This window comes from Hirundo rustica, chromosome 14, assembly GCF_015227805.2.
Source record: "Hirundo rustica isolate bHirRus1 chromosome 14, bHirRus1.pri.v3, whole genome shotgun sequence".
In the NCBI taxonomy this organism is placed as follows: domain Eukaryota; kingdom Metazoa; phylum Chordata; class Aves; order Passeriformes; family Hirundinidae; genus Hirundo; species Hirundo rustica.
Window position 1 is genome coordinate 217677 of NC_053463.1, and position 18759 is coordinate 236435.

At 50.5% G+C, this 18759-nt stretch overlaps 1 protein-coding gene across 2 annotated transcripts in view; it reads left to right on the plus strand.

Moving 5' to 3' along the window:
• DPYSL3 (dihydropyrimidinase like 3) overlaps positions 1-18759 on the plus strand; it is a 28715-nt gene that overhangs the window by 9185 nt on the left and 771 nt on the right. For both annotated transcript variants that reach the window (XM_040078165.1, XM_040078166.2), the window contains exons 2-13: positions 4875-4963; positions 7263-7447; positions 8488-8652; positions 8863-8924; positions 9334-9414; positions 10512-10580; positions 13048-13168; positions 13847-14003; positions 16274-16415; positions 16745-16915; positions 17517-17696; positions 18231-18393. In XM_040078165.1, coding sequence (XP_039934099.1) covers positions 4875-4963; positions 7263-7447; positions 8488-8652; positions 8863-8924; positions 9334-9414; positions 10512-10580; positions 13048-13168; positions 13847-14003; positions 16274-16415; positions 16745-16915; positions 17517-17696; positions 18231-18393 — 1585 coding nt within the window. The remainder of the gene's footprint in view (positions 1-4874; positions 4964-7262; positions 7448-8487; positions 8653-8862; positions 8925-9333; positions 9415-10511; positions 10581-13047; positions 13169-13846; positions 14004-16273; positions 16416-16744; positions 16916-17516; positions 17697-18230; positions 18394-18759) is intronic.

Below are 18759 nucleotides of genomic sequence, written 5' to 3' on the forward strand. Positions count from 1 at the left end.
AGGGAGGTTTGAGAGTATGTTGTCCCATTCCTTTAAAGCATCTAAAGCATTGTATTCAAGGTGGAGGAGATCTGGAGCACAAGAGTATGCAGAGAATAACAGAAGCCACTTCCCCTGGCAGGTAACTCACCCAGAGATCTCGGAGCTGATAGCACTGAATCAGGGACAGAGCTTACAAACAAGAGGAGCAGTGCCTTCCTCACTTCTGTCTCCCAAGCAATGGGCAGGTTGGGCTTTCATGAAGGATGTATTGGAAAACTGGGTATTTGTGCTTCCCAGGAGCTATTGCTTCAACTGCCTAGTGTGTTTTTGGAGATGCAGAAGCACTTCCTCCTGATTCCTCTTGTACTCAGTGTGCTGCAGTCAGTATTTGTAGTTGGTTTCTGCCAGTAACATCTGAAAAAAACACACTTTGCCTCTTGTATCTGTTTGCAGCAGTTTCTCATCTTTTCTAGAAGAGTCATTTTAGTGGAGAGGCCAGCAGCATGAGTGAGTGGTGCATGTGTTAGTGTGAGATAAACTTCTGTGCAAATTATTCCCAACATGAATTGTAAAAGCCTGGTAAAAAACTGTGTGTGACAGCGTGACAGGCAAGACTGTAGTCATTGCTGGAAGGCTGGGAAGTACAGGTGTGTGTGTCAGTTGCACAGTGGAGGAAACACAGGCAGCGGAGGTTAGCCAAGCTTTGGCTTTCTCACTGATGGCTCCATCAGTTTGGTATGGGCGTGTTGTTCTTCACTGTCTTGCGTTGTGCACCATGCATCAGAGACCACTAAACATGGTATTACTATTCACATGTGTGCTGATGCTAGGGTGCCCAGCTTAGAAGAATAGTAATTGCAGATCTTGTGTGTCTGTTGAGAGACTGTTTATTGGTTCCTTTTCTTTGGCTGCTTGGAAAGGTAATCAAAGTATTTCTCCTCTTGCTGTCCTCTTGCTGTATTTTTTTCTGCAGAAAGAGAGGTGAAAGACTAAAATCTTGTCCTGATTTCACAAAATACCTGTTAGCAGAACTGTTGGTTGAATCAAAATTACTCAGTTTTTGTGCTTTTGTTAAAAATCCTTTCCTAGGCCAGGTAGACTGGAGATCCTTTTTTTTTTTTTTTTTTTTTTTTGGGTGTGAACCATGCCCACCTCAGTCCTCCTGCCAGAGCCCATAAACACCATCTCTGTGATGTCTCTGCCACCTCTAAAAACAAGGAGGTCTGTATGGTGTTGGGCAGTATGTGGTATCAGGTAAAAGTAGGAAGACAGCTTCAGTTACTAGACAGATTTTGGTAAGTGGGTAGCTATCAGTATATAATTTCTAAGACACAAACCATAGGGAATCACTGTGTTGCTGGCAGGTAACTATCTCTCTGTGCCACTAGCCAGGGGTTCTTCCATCCTGTTGTGTGGTACATTAGTAAGGAGGAAACATGAGCTTCTGATGAAACACCACTGCAATTAGTGTTTCTGCTTTTACAAGGGAAAACATTCTGCTTCTATGCTCCCCTAATTATGCCCTTGTGCTTTGCAAAGTAGGTGAGCACTCTTCTTGGCTGGGTCCAGCAGCCTTCTGGAAATGCTGCCTGCCTTTCTTTCTGCAGCATCATTCTGAAAAATGTTAAGAGACCGCCTGATTCCTCTTTGGGGTCTCAGAATGACCAGATGAAGCTTAAGGGTATCAGGAGCAGAGTGTGGGCTTGAAGGAATGGGTAATGGATTTGGGAGCTTGATCCCAGATACGAACAAGCAGAGAGACAGGGAGAGTTCTGCATAAAGGCTTACCAGCATGGAGAGGTGTTAAGGGCTGGTGGTGAATCAGACCGGTTTTGGCAGAGCCGTGCTGGAGGGAAAGCTCCAGGCTCGGCCTCGTAGGTATCCCTTGTGCCTGCAGAAATGGATTCTTCCAGAAAGCACCACGCTAGTGGCAGATGAGCTGTCACTGGCTGCCCGAGTGCTTTGGAGGCACTGTCAGCAGTGGAGGTCAGGTCAGTGCCAGTGGTCAGTGCAGCATCTCGCACCACGGCTGTTTTGGTGCCCTTGGCCCGGAGGCTGTGCTGGGCAGTGGCTGGGGCTCGGGCACTGGCTGCTCCCTCCCTGGCCATGCCCCACTGCCTTCTGGTGCAGGAGGGCTTTTCCCTCTGCTCACTGGCTGATGACACAGCCTGACACTGGTTGGCAAGAGCTGTGGCGGGTGTATAGAGGCACAGTGAGCCCTGATATGGGAACAGTGCATTTATTGTGGTTTGTGGCTGCTCTGGTAGTGCGCACTGCAGAAGCCTGGCTATTAAATCAGGCTAATTTCCTCATAACTGCTTCATTCTCTTCTTCTTCCCCTGCCTCTTGACCCCTGGGCGCACTCCTGAACGATGCCAGAGCCTATAGATGTGTCATTTGGATTTTCCTTATTTAACTTAGTTGCATTTTTTCCTTGCAGTCAGTGGGTGGGTGCTGGTGCAGTCCCTTCGATGTCCAGTGTGCGGGTGGTTTCTAGCAGTGCTTGATCTCCTGAATGGATGCCTTTTTTGTGCTTCAGCCACTGTGGATCTCTCAATTTTGTGTACTGACAGGGTTAGCACTGAGCAACCCTCTACATCTGCCACAGAATGACCTCTTGTGGAGTAGGCATATTTCCTGAGCTCATATTAACAGTTTATTCAGTAATTGTCAACGCGACAGTTTCCTGCCCCTGTGCTGCCTGTGCCTGACTCCCGTGGCTTCCTCTTGTCTGATGTGCAGGGAAGGACAGGCCAGCATCAGTATTTGCTGATGTTCCCACACTCTAGTGAGAACCTGCTCCAGGAATTCGAGAAAGCAAGTCGAGGAGGGCAAGACAAAAAAAAAAAAAAAAAAAAAAAAGGAGGGCTGTTAGTGGATCTGGGCAGGGAGACTTTTTTTTTTTTTTTAAATTGTGTCTGTGCTCAGGGTCCTCAGGCCCAAAGCTGACCATCACCCAGCTTGTGCCCCATGGGGAGAGGTAGCGCAGCTGTGCTCTGACCCACGCCCCTGGGACTGCCAGGCCAGGGCCCTGGCTGTCCTTGTGCCTCGACCGCTTGTGACAGGTGGCCGTAGTCCCCAGGTTGCTGGTCAAGAACGGGATTTCCGTGTGCTCATGGAGGTGCCTCGGTGCAGGGTGTTTGAAGGAGCTGTACGTGGGGGGCTATGACGTGCCCTTGCTTCCAGGTCCCCCTTAGAAGAGTTTGGGCAGTCCTCTGCGCGACTTGTTAGCTTGGGTCAGGGAAGAAGTGTGGGGCTGACCCCGGGTCTGTTTGTTGGAGAGGACAGTGAGTGTCAGGAGAACCGGGAGCAACTCGTCTGAGCTCTTTTCCTGGCGGGAGGCGAGGCTCCCTCTGGGCTGTGCTGGGCGGGGAAGGTAAATGCCCCTTTTCGGGGCTGGGGTGCCGTCTGCAGGGCCGTGCGGGGCGGCCCGCCGCCGTTCCCCGCGCCGAGCCGCGGCGGGGCTGGGCGCGCCGGCGTTCCCCTCCTTCCCCTCCTTCCCCACCCAGTTCCTTTGTCTCGCCTGCGTGTGGATGAGATCGTTGGAAAAACGCACGCGGGGCTCTGGGCCTTGGCTGCTGCCGGGATGCAGGAGTATTCTTTGCATCCTTCTGTTGACGGAAAGGAAGCTGCAAATTCCCACCGCGGTGGCGATACTTCAGAAATTGCCCTAAGGGTGGTGGGTGGAGAGCAAACACATTTCCCTGCAGAGCGATTAACCGCGCAAGAGCATCACAGGGTGAGGCTGGCACGTGAGCCCTGCTGAAAGCTCTGGTCGGCCCTTGTCCTTGTGAGACTCTGGAAGGGGAGTGTATTTACATGCCAAAACCTGGGCTGTGGGTAGCAGGGGTAACAGAGAGGAATGTAAGGTGTGACCAAGAGCTGAAGAGATGTTGGACAGGATCTGTTCCCCGCAGGACAGTGCCCATCCTCTCCTATCACTGTATGCTGAGCTGTCTGGTCCAAAAGTGTGAATGCGGGAAGAACATAAGCATGATTCTGGATGGGTTGTTCCTCTGTTGTGTAGCTGTGCTCCTTCAGAGAAGGCTGCTGGCCACTTTGGTCAATAGAAGGGAGAACAGAAGAGGTGGTAAATCAGGAGACTGGAGTGCAGTCCAGTGCCTCCTGGTTTTTGTATAGACCTGTGAAATGCCTCAGAAGCATTACCTCAAGCACAACAGGAGAGTGACAGATTGCCAGCTGGTTGCCTGTCTTATTGGTGGTCTTTGCAAGGTGGTGACCAGGAGAGAGTAACTTGTCTTCTTTAATACCACTTACTTTACATGGTATCCGGATAAGATTTAAAGACGTGCCCGTAGTACAAACTTGGTCTAAATGTTGGTGTGTGGCTCATGCTGCCTGCAGAGTTACGTGTATAATATCCTGCCATAGGAAGCTTTTGACCTCTTTATATTTTATGGAAGCATGTTTACTGTGTCCCCAGTGACTCTGCCTTGTGCTGTCTGCCTCGGTGGTGTTTCTGGCAGCTCCCTCTCCCACTTAGAAACAGCTTTAGGAGTATGACATTTTCAATCCTTGCTCTTCTACTGTTGTTTGGAGTGTTACTGTGAACCTGTGTTCAGTGACCTTTCTGCAGCATCAGTGGTTGAGGTGCGCAGTGGGAGAGCGCCTGCTGAGAAACATAAGATCATAATATATTAAGGGGTTCGAGTGGACCCTATTGTAGTCCCAACCCCCTTTAGTGGGACACCTCACACTAGATCAGGTCGCTCAAGGACTTAACCAACCTGGTTTTGCATACTGCCAGGGTTGGGGCATCCATAACCTCCCTGGGCAAACCGTTCCAGTGGCTAACCACCACCTCAGTCAAAAGTGAATGAAGCATGTGTGTTATGTGCTACTGAACAGCTGCTGTGCTCTTCCCTTTTCAGAGTGATCGTCTCCTTATTAAAGGAGGGCGAATAGTCAATGATGACCAGTCATTCTATGCTGACATTTACATGGAGGATGGCCTCATAAAGTAAGTATGGAATTTCTGTTATCTCCATCTCCCCTTAAACCAGCTTCAGGTTGGGTGGTTATTGGTGTTTTTTGTGGATGTGGTCTGTGCCCAACTTGGCAGGCAGTAAAACTTAACAACCCTCTCTCTTCAGAGGCTCAACTCTCTGCAGTGTGTGTAAGCACAAATGTGATTGTCTGATGTGTTTTCAGAGGAACTCCAGTGACTGAATGGCAGTCAGGCTGGTGGGATTGTGATACTATGTCCATTGTACAGCCAAGTTGTGTCTAATTGCACCAGGAACAAGGTTTATCTTTGACTTCTGCTTTGCCCTGTGTTAACTATGTTAGCATGAATAACCCCACACAGGATCCTGTTTCTTAGCACTAACAAGGACGGTGCTGTGCTGCAAGTCATCTGCATCCTTGAGATATCCAAGAATTGCAAGGAAACCTCTGGATTTCCCCAGCTTCTCTGTGTATGTCTCAGAGCTGCAGGAACAGCTCTATTCTTTAAAGGCTGTCATTCAAACTTGGCAAAGGTATTGTGCTGGGGCCAGCTCCACACTGGGTGAAGTCATAAAACCGTAATAGTTTCTAGCCCAGAGACTTGAAAAGGCATTTCTTGCTCTACGGTAAGAGTTAAATTTCCTGCCTTCCCAGGGTGGTATATGTTGAAAATCCAGCAGCACACAAATACTTCAAGAAGTGTGACTGTATTTTTATCTGGTGGACAAGACCATTTGTGATTGACAACTACTTGTACACAGGCAGGGATCAGAGCCTGTTTCAGATGTTGCTGTGGCACATGCTTTCTCAGTATCCTTGGGCAAATCACTGAGCCTCATCTACAGCCTGGAGGCCACAGAATTTCACTGCCTTGGAAGCTAAATGCTCTTACAAGTGAATTCTACTAAGAATATAGTGAGCAATTAAAAACCTTTAGTGATGGATTCATCTCCATAAAGGGGATGAGCTGCTGGTTTATTGCTGTGAGGACACTTAAGTGAGCAGTTCTGTCCACGGATTTTTTGTTACACTAGGGGAAAAAAAACCTGCAAAGTCACTCAGCTTGAATGAAATGTAAAAATGGAATTTTTCTGCTCATTTTTACCTCCCCAGTATGCAAAGGAATTCAGAAGTTTTCCACTAAAACCAGCTTATCTTTAAATCTTGATTTATCAAGTAACACTGAGAAAGACTTGATGAAATTAGGATTTCTGAAGGAAGAGATTTGAAGGCTGAATTGAACATATGGACACATAAAGGGGTTGAGGGGACACGGGCTGAGAAAGGGAATGTTGAGGTTCAAGTGACTTGGCCTGCAGGAGGGCTGGATATATCGAGTTGTGCTCGAACAGGACAGGCTCCAGAGCACTATAGTTGTGTATTAGGTTACTAGGGGATTTATGCTGGAACTCTATAGATTTCCTGTTTTCAGATGTTTTTAGGTACTTGTGATTTTAGCTGCCTTCACTACAGTCTGGCCCTGCTGATACCAAAGTTGTCCTTCAGGATCACAGAAGTCTCTTTACAAGAAGAGACTAGGTGAGAGGGGGGAACTGTGCACTTCTTGGGAAGACAGTGAGCCCAGAGCTTGCAGGTTGTGCCATGAACCCAGCAGGCTGCAGCCAGTCAGGCTGGGCACTTGCTGAGTTATTTCCCAGCTCCCAGGAGTCCCTTCACTCTTGGGACTTAGTGCTGTAAGCAGCATTGCAAGTCCCTGATAAGCCCTGAGCTGGCATAGCAGCTGTGGCATTACAGTAGAAATCATCTCTGTAAGTAAGCTCAGACTTGAGCCTTACTTAAGGCGGGCAGAAGGACGGGAGACTGGAGAGATTAGGGATGTAGCTCACTTGGAAGCAGGGCTGGTGTCGGGTTTTGTGTGCGTGGGTGAGCAGTTAGGACTGCTAGGCTGGAAATGCATTCCGGAGCCTGTTTTGTGAGCCTGTATTGTATGAGGTGTCCTAGGCAGGTTCTCACCACACACTGCAGAGATCACCATCAGACCATACTCCCCACCTACACCAACCCAGTGCCTGCCCCAGGCAGCAGGTGCCATCCAAGTCACCCGCAGAGCAGCTGAACAGATGGCAGCCACCCCTGGACTAAGCACAGCATAGGTGTAAGCAAGCCAGACAACCCTGCATCTTGCTGCCGAGTGGAGTGATTCTGCTCTGGCAAGCCTGGGTCTGGGAGCAGGACAGAGTGGGGTGTTCCTGCTGGCTGGAAGCTGTCCTGGCAGTCCCTGGCTGAGCTGTTCAGAGGTTATGTTGTGGCGGGTTTTCCTTTGTGTGAGTATCTTGGTGTGATCTCATCAGGCAGATTGGAGACAACCTGATTGTTCCTGGAGGGGTCAAAACCATAGAAGCCAATGGGAAGATGGTGATCCCTGGAGGAATTGATGTCCACACTCGCCTGCAGATGCCGTACAAAGGAATGACTGCTGTGGATGATTTCTTCCAAGGAACAAAAGCAGCTCTGGCTGGTGGAACCACGATGATTAGTAAGTGCAGCAGGCATGGCCTGTGCCTGACAGCACCCAGCAACTCCTGCAAGATCACGCAGTTCTTTCTTTTTTCCGTGCTTTTCTCAGTTTTCTGTGTTTTCCATGTCCATGATACTATGTTCATATTTTCTGTGATCTCTGTCAACGCAGCCTAGGGAGTAAGGATTGTGATGAATCTTTGGATCCTTAGTAATGATGAAGTGACAGGACAGGAGATGTGCGTAGAACCCCTTGTCCTTGGAGATCCTGTGTTCTGCAGTGCTTGTCTGCAGCCACTCTTTCTCTTGGGAGCCTCAAAAAGAACAATGACATAACTCCTCTGTTAAATAACAGTATGGCAGCGTGGTGCTCAGATGACTCTGAGGAGACAGAGGGAGAGGAACAGAGCGGTGTGTTGGCATCCCACACTGCTTGAAAATAAACGGTGCTAACAAAAAAGGAAAGGGAATTCTGAGGTCCTTCCCTGGAGGATTCTATGGCTATGCACTGGTTTGAGGTCCAGATGTTGTCCTGTGCAGTGGTTACAGCTGTGTGCACTGCAGGGTTTCTTGGGATGCAGGACCAAGTGTTGATCCTTCCAATAAAGGGCTGGGCTCCTTTTTCTCCCCTCCACCGTTTTTCCTTCCTTTGTGCAAAAAAAAAAAGTTTTGTGAAATGGTCTGTGGCAAGGTGTGGAGATTCCATGCTGGGCAATAAAAGGTGCATTAGTGTTGCAGTGTGGGAGGAGGCTGTGTGCTAATGGGGTGGGAGTGGGGATGGGGAAAGACAGGGCTCTTCAGCTTCCAGCTGGTTTCTCAGCAGAAGCATGTAAAAACCCCTGGTCCCGTGTCAGAGGCCATTAAGCAAAGGCTTTGTGCACTTCTCTGCCAATAAAAGCACTTGAGGAGCCAAGGTATTTGTGAAGGTGACAATATCCTCTTGGGAGATGCCCTGAAGCTGTTGAAATACCAGCCTGGGGTGGTGGAGCTGCCAGGCTGCTGTGGAATGACCTGGTTGGGAAGCTCCTGCCCAGCCCTTCCTCTGCTGTGCCCCTGCAGTGGATCATGTGGTGCCAGAGCCTGAGTCCAGCCTGACCGAGGCGCTGGAGCGGTGGCGGGAGTGGGCTGATGGCAAGGCCTGCTGTGACTATGCATTGCACGTGGACATCCCCCGCTGGAGCGACCGCATCAGGCAGGAGCTGCACACCATGGTCCAGGAGAAAGGTTCGTTGTCTGCCGCTTCCTGCCTGGCCTTGGCCGGCCCTGTACCCTGGCGAGGGAGGGCAAGAGGTGGCTGCGCTCTCGGGTGCCTGCGAGGTCTTGCACAGCTGCCAGCAAGAGCTGTGCCCCATGGGGCAGCTGGTGGGGAGGGTGGCCGGAGCAGGCAGCCTAACCTACCCAGCTCACCTTTCTCTCCTCTCTGCCCTGCCCCAGGCATTAACTCCTTCATGGTGTACATGGCCTACAAGGATTTGTACCAGATGTCCAACACTGAGGTGAGACCCCCTGCACTGCTGTGGTTGTGGTGATTCGTGGAGCAGTGGGGGGTGAGAGCCATGGTGGGTGCAGGGCAGCTCATAAGGCTGGTGGCTGCTGCCCCTGGCCAGGCCTTGCTGCTCCTCTCCTGTCCTCTACCCTGGCTGCCTGTGCAGGGCTGCCCCAGGCTGTGCTGTGGGCTGGCTGGGCTCCTGCGCTGCAGGCGGAGGCACAGGTCTAGCGTGGACATCACCGAGAGCATCTGCTGGTGACTGCATCCTTCAGAGAACTGGTCCCTGCACGGCCAGAGCTCTGCCTGGCATGGCTACACTGGGCCCTGCTGCTGCCAGGGCCATGGGTGGAAGGGCCATGAGGGCTGCCAGGGCCGTGGGCAGCCTGCTCAGTAATCATTTCTTGTCTCTCTTTTAGCTGTATGAGATATTCAGCTGCCTGGCAGAGCTGGGTGCCATAGCTCAAGTTCATGCAGAAAATGGAGATATAATTGCACAGGTAACTACTTTTGGCATGCAAGAACTGAAAATCTGTATCAGGCAGATTTGGTGTGGGGCATTAGCAAAATGGCTGTGAAGCTGGACATCTTGTGCAAGGTGATATCTTTGCTGTTTAGCAGCAATATCAAAGTTAAAAAGAATTTTTATTGTGAATACATTGTGCGTAAGCAAATCTGAAATAGTGCATTAGCAGTTACCTAAATGGAAGTGAGTGTCCGTCAAGTACGATATGTTTGCTCCAGCTGCAGCTGTCTTCAGTGTGGAGAGGCAGGGACCTTTGCCTTGCATATAACAAGCCAGGAGAGGTGAAGTCCATTGAGAACTGCCTTGGCAAGAGAGATTTTGTCCCTGTAAGCAAACAGATGGCTAATGAAGCTGGATTGGCAAGGCGGGTGTTCTGAGGGATGTGGTTTAGTGATCGAGTGGGTAGTGTGTATTGGCCCGCTGTGTTGTAATTGGTGCTGGATGACAGAAGGTCCAAATGTTTTGATTCTCATTAAGACACAGAAGACATTGCTCAGTTAAGCTCTGCAACTATTTGTTTTTTCCTCTCTCTTGTTCTTGGGAGTTGAAGAAGCATGAATCAAGAGGTCGTTCTTTGAGCATCTTTTCAGACTGCAAGAATCAGTTTTTGTTTGGACTTTTTAGAACCTCAGTGCACAGCTGAATGGCTCCTTCACCTGAAAACTGGGTGGTCAGAGGAATTTTATTGGCCAGAGCTTATCTCTATTTTAACACCTGCCTAATTATAAAATACCACAAAATTAGTAATTGATGATTCCTGGGAATTGATAGGGAATTCCCACACAGACCTGGGAACTGGAGAGGATGGGGAGTTTTTGTAGCCCTTTTTTTGTCTCTGCATTGTGCTTGTTTCATTGAAGATGTTTGTCAGTGCCTGCCTTCCCATTTCCCCATGTTCCCTCCTTCTCTTTCAAATCCCTTGAGGGTAGAGCAGCCTCTCACCATACCTGATGGTTCCACAGGCCATAAGGTGTTGATGTTCCTGAGGGAATGGCTTGACACAGAAGGGATCTGCTTTTTTGGTTGGTAGTTTCAGTCCTGTAATATCCCTCTGTTCCTTTGATGTCCTAGGAACAAGCCAGGATGTTGGAGATGGGAATAACAGGCCCTGAAGGCCATGTGCTGAGCAGACCTGAGGAGGTAAGATGCAGAGGACAGTTCAGCCTTTCTTCACTGAAGAGTTTTTCCCATCACATTAGGGCTCAGTCTGTTTAGTGGGGCCAGGCAAGCATCAGGGCAGGAGAGAGTGTGTGTACATCCAGGGGTATCTGTTTATGCAGTCACTGCTGTCTTTTTTCTCATCTGCCCAGGAAAGAGCGAGGTGCGTGTTTGTGACAGACGTTTCTCAGTCTTGCTTGAGTTCCCCAGCAGAGATAGAAGCCCTTGTTCTGAGTCTCATAGGGAGGAGCCAATCAACCAAAGTGTCTGTATGGCTGTAGCAGTCTTTGAGTTTGCATTGGGGGCATTTGTCTTATATTGGTGACTCCAAAGGTGTGAGAAGCCTAAGAAGAATCTAATGACGAGTTTTAGTTTCTCTGAGAATTCACTGTTCGCATCTAAGTGCTGACAGATTCCAGCCTCTTCCTGCTTTATATCTGCTTAGTCTCTAAAGTGTGTTTCAGAGTCAGATGGATGAGGCCACTGGTAGAAGGAACGGGAAAGAATGAGAAGGGGAATTCCCTGGTTACAAATCATTGTCAGAACACTAATGAGATTACTTCTAATCTTAGCTTGCAGGGATTTTGCTGTTTGGTCCATTAAAATGAGTTGAGTCTAATTTTAGATAGATTTCCTTCTCATAACTCCCTGCTGAGAGGTGCTTTGACTTCCACAGCATGCGAAAGAAGAAAACAATAGGAATTTGGTACAGTAGCGAAGTTGAGTAGGGAAGCACAGGAACAGATCTGTACTTCAGGGCCTGCTGAAATCAGTTGGCTTAAATTAAAAGTGTAAGAAGTTGGCTGTATTTGGGCTAGTACCAGCATAAATGGCCTAGTGTAATAACAGTACTTACTCTCTTTGAAATACAAGACTGTGAAGCATTTTCCTGTACAGGGAAGAGTCTCGGTGTCAAACACAGTGGCTCAGAGTCCCTCTTACTTTTATGGCTCTAACCCGTTGCCACTAGTTGGCAAGCTAAAGCGCAATTATGGGATGCTATGGCTGTGCCCAGATTTGAGAACTTTCCCATTACCATAAGCAGTGCAGATCTCATGCAAAGCCAATAAAACATTGTTAAGTGTTTGATCTTGAAATGCCAATAAAGTATAAGACAAGTGAGAACAGTGCAAGGCTGTGGATATTATGTGTTCAGCCAAATCCAGATGTCATTGCCTTTGAAAAGAAACACTATCTTTCTTCCAAAACATATTCTACCTGGGAAAATGTTAGGTGGAGCACAAATGACCCTACTGCCCCATAAAACCTGAAGGCAGATGGCAAAGCATTAGGAGAGTAGTCTGTGGCTCCATGATCTGGACAGAAGACAGGTCTTCTCTGTCCTGGAGGGACCTCAGTGTGGGTTAAAGACATTTTCTCCTATCAGGTGATGGTGGTGACTTGGGTAGGGCAGGATGATGCTGCTCCAGATTGTAACCTGCTGTGAGGGGTATTCAGTGACGGCTGTTTGCTCCTGTCCACATGTTAAATCCCATCAACAACTACAGCCCATAAGTATGGTGATAAAAAATGGCTTTTCGCTTAAATTTCTATTTAAAGAGTCTTTAAGAAGAGAAAAACCTCTTTTCACTGTACAGTAATTAGATCTGCAGCAGTCTGAGAGGCATAGGGGTGCATGTGTGTCTGGATGCAGTGCTCTGCTTCTCTGCCCTGGGACATTTTGACTAGCATGGTCCCAGACATTGCCCTGGAGGCTGGATCATTGTGTCTTTTTAAGGCTTCTGTTTTGAACTTTCTCAAGTCAAATTGTAGAGCAAACACTTTGAGAACTCTGGCTGATGTGCTCAGGCTGAGCACACCTGATGTAATAGTCCAAAGATATCCCTCTTGGTGGAAATCTACCCTCCACTAACAACAGGACAGTGGGATGGGGTGGCTGTCAGCAGGCTGGGGCAAGCAGCAGCTGCACTGCAGTATAGCCAGGCCTCAATGACAAGCAGCTTGCCAGCCTGCAGCCCCCTGCACCCTGCCATGGGGGTGGCAGGGGACATGTGGTTAAACCTGCTGCAGCCGTGGGACAGCCTGGAGCAGGGGCGTGCTATGGGAGGGTGGACCTTCCTGCTGCCTGGAATCAGCCTACAAGCTGTGCTGGCAGGCTGGGCAGCAGTCCCTGGGCTCCTTGGGCTGTCAGGAGAGCTGGAACCAGGCAGTGGAAAAAACAGCAGACGCAGCTCTGCTGGCCTCCGAGCAGGGTTCAGGCAGCGCTCCTGTGCCTGGCATTGTGTTACTATAGCCTGCCTTTGGGCCAGGCCCTGAGGAGACGAAGTTTCCCCCCTCAGGTCTCCCTGATTAAACTGCCCTGGGAGAGTCAGGGGTAAAAGCGAGCACACAGGGTGTCTGCAGCAATCAGTGGTATGTTGAGAGTAACACGGGCTCCTCCCAGCCCAGACAGTGCTCCTCTGCAGCTGTGTGCCATCCTCTCTTCCAGCTGGAAGCAGAAGCTGTCTTCCGGGCCATCACTATTGCCAGCCAGACCAACTGTCCTCTCTACGTGACTAAAGTGATGAGCAAAAGTGCTGCTGACCTCATCTCACAAGCCAGAAAAAAAGGTGAGTGGCAGCTGGTGCTGCACTCAGCCCTGCTGCTGCCACCAGAATGCTGGATTATGTGGTCCTCGTGTCCTTGTGGTTGTTTTGCCAAGATCAGCACTGTGCTTCAGGTGCTTCCAGTGCTTCCCCTTCTGCTAGGGAGCACTTAGCTTAGGAGTTTGCCTGAATTGTGAAGGGCAGGGTGACACTGCAGTAGGACACAGGGAGCCTGTTTTCAATCAGGTAACATCAGTATGTGAGGCACAGGTAGGAGCAGTGCTTTAAACACCACAGTTTGTCTGCAGCTGTGAAGGGCTCAATGAGGATACTTGTTCAATGCACGTGAGTTGAGCTGCTGCGTGTAGCTCTGGCCTCCCTTTGACGTGCTGGCCCCTTGGAGGAGCTTGGGTGCCTTTTCAGGTGGCTGGGAGCTCCATTTGTCAGTGGTGCTGCAGCACAGGGATGCTCCACAAGTGTGGGCATGTGCACAGCTCTGTTCACTGGGCTCTGTGCCGCTGCCGCAGGAGGTGTGAAGGGGGATTCTGGTGTACGAGGATTTGTGCCCTTGAGCAGGAGGACCCTATAGTGATGGCATGGGTCTGGGTATTCTTGGGACATGGCAGGCTGTTGGCAGTGCTGTGGAGCAGAGAATGCCACCAGGCTCCCCCGACACACTGTTTTTTCTGTGCCCTTCTCCAGGCATTGTGGTGTTTGGTGAGCCCATCACAGCCAGTCTGGGGACTGATGGAACACACTACTGGAGCAAGAACTGGGCCAAGGCTGCGGCATTTGTGGTCTCTCCGCCACTGAGCCCAGACCCAACCACTCCTGACTACATTAACTCCCTTCTAGCCAGGTGAGTGACAGCTCTGCTGGGGTACTGCTGGGGGAAAGTGGACTCTGGATAGGGAAGGAAGCGGTTAGTCCAAGCTGAACCACTTCACTATAGGTTTGTAAAGAACTGAGCAGTGAAATGGCTCTGACTCCAAGCCATGTTGGTTTATCCTTGAGAGTGGAGGGAGGACACCAAGCTTAACATCACTAATGAGTAGTCATGAACCATTTAAAATGCCATGAAGAAGACAAAGAAATGAGGACAAGCTAAACCAGACTTGTCAACAGAACAATTCACTGGGCTGGAGAAGTGGGGAATGTCTGCCTGCATTGGGATGCTGAAGGATGATGCAGGATGCTGCACCAATGTGGAGAGTGTTGCAGGTTTCACAGGCTGATGGGGACCCCAGTCAAATACAAAGCAGATATATTCACACACCTGTACAAGTGAGCAGTAGCAGAGCCTGCAGAGTGCAGGAGACCTTCAGGAGCAGCTCCTGCACATCTGGTTGGAATGGCAGGTCATTTTTTCATCCTGAAGGCAAGGGGGTAAAGAAAGGATTTGTTGAAAACAAAGACAAACAAGAAAAGCACTTCAGCAATTTGCTATGACCTTTCATAGTTACACTCTGTCCTCTCACTGGCAAGGCCAGTGCAGCAGCTGAGGACGCTGTGTGTTCCTGGCCCTGTCTGCGTGCCGTGTGTCCACCACACACCGCTCTCAGCCCGTATTTATACATCCAGTTGTGTGCATGGTGCCTGCTTTGTTAGCCAGTGGATGGCTGACACTGAGGGTGTTGTAAATGAAAATGTCCTTTGAGGTAATGCTGGAAACACCTCTACCAAGATGAACAAGGGATGAGCAGTCACTAAGAGGTGTCTCCAGCAGGGCATGTAAGGATAAACCTGGGTTGTGCTAGAGTGGAGATGCTGTGTCTGGGTGTAAGAGAAATGCCGGTGCATTTGTGGTCTGAGTATGCAGCTCACCCTGCATTTTGCTGTGGTCAGTGGACAAGAGATACCTCAGCGCATACTGGATGAAAGATATAGCTGCAGGTCTTAACAACTGGCAAGGAAACGTGAGCCCTGCTCCTGAACTCATTTTCTAATCCTTGCCTTCCACTCCCAATGTACCCCAGACCTCAGAGAAGACACAAGCAATTCTTGGTCCCTGCAGCTCATAGGTGTCTGTCCTGACACCTTTTCCATACCGTTTTCTGTGAGGCTGCAGCAGGAGGAGAGGCTGAGGTTGCAGCTGGGCTGGATAGGTTGTTTGTCTCCAGCAGGAAGTATGTTGTGTCGTTATTCTGAGCCTCTGTCTGTGCAATTCATCAGGCATATGGCAGAAATTATCAGAGGAAGGTGGAGATTACCAGTGGATTAGGGCAGATTTGCAGCCTCGAGGAGAGTCACTGTGTCTGCACTGTCCAGGTGCTTGAGGCCCCTTGCCTCATGCAGGCAGTGCTGGGAGCTGGCCTGCCTTGGTCTGTTTCCTTTTACCTGGCAGCAATGACTTTCCAACTGCTGCCTGTCCAGTGTTAGCTGAGGACTGAGCAGCAGCTGGGTGACTTCCAGGGAGCCATGGACAGCTCCTCGTCCTGCCTTGTCTGTGGGCAGCTCGCTGGCTCTTCCTCTTTCCTAGGAGCGGAATGGGTCAGGGCATCTCATCCGTCCAGGTACCCCTTTGGGCAGAGGGTGAAAAAGCCTCAGTGAAGCTTTTCTGGGCTTCCTGCAGAGAGCTGCTTCTGGGCCGTCACAACTCCCTCCATCCAACTGCAGCAGGCTTTCATGGGGTGGGGGAGGACTGTGCTAGTCCTCAGCATGCAGGAGCTGGCAGCGCACAGTGCAAGGCTGGCTTGTGGGACTGGGAGACAGTCTTGGAGCGGAGAGGCCTCTTCTTCCCTGTGTGACAGAAGAGCTCTCTCAAGCAGACCTTTCAAACGGCCAGAAGTGGAGTCTGGTATGAAAGGACATCTTCTGGCCTGACACAAAGACCACCCTGTTCCCTAGGAGCTGAGCTGTTGACTTTTCTTTTGTACAGGGTGCTCTCCATGCTTAGGTGGGTAGCATAGCGTGGCAGAGGTCTCTTGCCCCCATGTGACACAGCTGCCCCAGGGGCTGGGTCAGGTGGAAGTCTTCAGGCTGAGGAGCTGTGGAAATGCGGGTGCAGCGTAAAAAAAAAAACTGAGCCAGGGCCTGCCCGTGGCCAGAGGAAATCCATATCCCTCATGTCTCTGTTGCTGTCTGACTCTGCAAAATGACTGACAGTGGCTTTGTTCCACCCCTCTTCAGTGGTGATCTGCAGGTGTCGGGAAGTGCTCACTGTACCTTCAGCACCGCACAGAAAGCCATTGGAAAAGACAACTTCACAGCGATCCCAGAAGGAACCAATGGCATAGAGGAGCGAATGTCTGTCATCTGGGACAAGGCAGTGGTGAGAGTCCCACCAGGGAAGGGATGAGTGGGCAGAGGTGGTTGCCATCTCACACACCCGTGCTACTGCTCCACAGAGCTGGGCACTCAGCTTGTTCCCTCTCTAGCTTTGAGAGTCAAATCAACCTGGAGCTGTTGCAGGCTTGGGGTGAACATCCAGAAGCTGTAACTGTGCCCACAGTTCTTGGTCTGTCTGGCACCAGTTAGATCAGCCTCAGAAGCTTGGGCCCAGCTAGCCAGCACCTTGTGTGGGAGTGAGGATAATGCTTCCCAGGTCTCTTACTCACCCTTTCCCCATAGAAGTACTTAGTTCTCTTTGTGTGTGAGCAGGCCACTGGAAAGATGGATGAAAACCAATTTGTGGCTGTGACGAGCACTAATGCTGCCAAAATCTTCAACCTGTATCCACGAAAAGGGAGAATAGCGGTGGGCTCGGACAGCGATCTGGTTATATGGGATCCTGATGCAGTAAAGATCATCACAGCAAAAACTCACCAGTCTGTAAGTCCTCTGGTCATCTGTGTGAACGCTGGAGGGTGGCGTGTGAGTAGTTTCGTAGAAAGGTTGCCTGCCTGCTGGAAGTTGTGTACTGTCCTGCTTGGCTCTGAGGAGGAGGGACTGATCCCAGGCTCCCGGCAGTGGCTGTTGTGACTGAGTTGATTGTCCATGAGCTCTAGGCACCTGGGGCTTTTTGCACTGTGCTTGGGTATTCTTCTCCTGACCCTGGCCTATGTAGGTGTAAAGACACGCATTTCTCCTTACCTTGGTTTCTCTTCCAGGCACAAATATTTTCCCTGGCCTTGCCACAGTGCTTTATTCATGCCTTACCTCAAGTCTGCCTAGGTCCTGCCTTTGTCTGCTCTTGGAGTTCTTTCTCACACTGAGCCTCAAACCAGCAGGCCCTGGTTCATGCTGGGAGCTCTGGTGGGCTTGTACTGTGATGGGCTAGTGAGCTACAGGAGGTCTCTGAGCAGGCAAGGCTGTTAGAGGTGTCTTCTACCTGCACTGGGGACTCCAGCAGTGAGGTGTGGGGACTGACCCACTCTTGAATGGGCAGGCAGTGCTCTTGTACCTCCTGACCATTATCCTGGGGTTGATGCAGGTGGCTGAATACAACATCTTTGAGGGGATGGAGCTCCGTGGGGCTCCGCTGGTTGTCATATGCCAGGGGAAGATCATGCTGGAGGATGGGAACCTTCATGTGACCCAGGGGACTGGACGATTCCTGCCCAGCAGCCCTTTCCCTGACTACGTCTACAAGCGCATCAAAGCCAGGAGGAAGGTGAGGAGATGGGTATTCCAGGAGATACTGTTGGAGCTGGGATACTGTTAGCCCACATTGTCTTTAATAACTGGTTGGTTTTGCTTTGCTGTTCTTGCTGGACCCTGTAAGCAGTGCGGCAAACTGCTGGTGTATTTTGAATGTACAAAATAGCTGAGGCTTGGATAGGTAGCCCTTTGTGTTAGTGGTGTGCCATGGTGGAGGCAGATGCTCCTCAGGTAATATCTCTCCTCATCCTGTCATGCTGCAGCAGGAGTCTGAGAGGAAATACTGTTTAAAATTAAGAGATTGGCCAAAATCGCCTTCTCCTCCCCCATTTGTGCAGCATAAACCTCATCTGCATGATAGTCTGTTGCACTGGCTCTGCACACCTTACAGGGCAGTGGGGCTGTGCCAGGCCCCAGTGCTGCAGGACTTAGGGTACATGGCAGTGTGAGATCCTTCTGCAGGGGGACTGAGGAGCGGGGGGATGGCTGGAGCACAATGTTCCCTGGGCTCAGAGAAGTTTCACTGTCCTCTTCTCTCTGGTGACAGATGGCAGAGATGCATGCTGTGCCCCGGGGCTTGTATGACGGACCTGTGTTTGACCTGACCACCACCCCCAAGGGGGGCACCCCTGCAGGGTCAACCAGGGGATCCCCCACACGTCAGACACCACCCGTCAGGAATCTCCATCAGTCTGGATTCAGCCTGTCAGGTGAACACATGTGGTGGCTGGGTTGGGAGGGGGCAGAGCCACTGGCCATGTGTCCCTGGCCTGGGGCAGGGGGCAGTTAGAGGTGGCCTGTGACAAGGTAAGCACGAGAGTGGATCATGGCAGGGAAGATCCTGTGTATCCCTTAAAGGACATGACTGGAGCTGCACCTTGCAGTAAAAGCCAGGCAGACTGTGGATGCCCCCATGGCCGTGGAGGCCATCACAGCATCTGATGCTGTTCTTGCTGCATGCGCCTGTTCACAAAGCATCTGCAGAGACTTTCAAGCCGCTGCAGCTCTCAGAGTTGCTGCTGGAGTTGGAGAGGGAGTGGGTTGCAGTAGATAGCCTCTGGAGGGCCTTGGCAAGA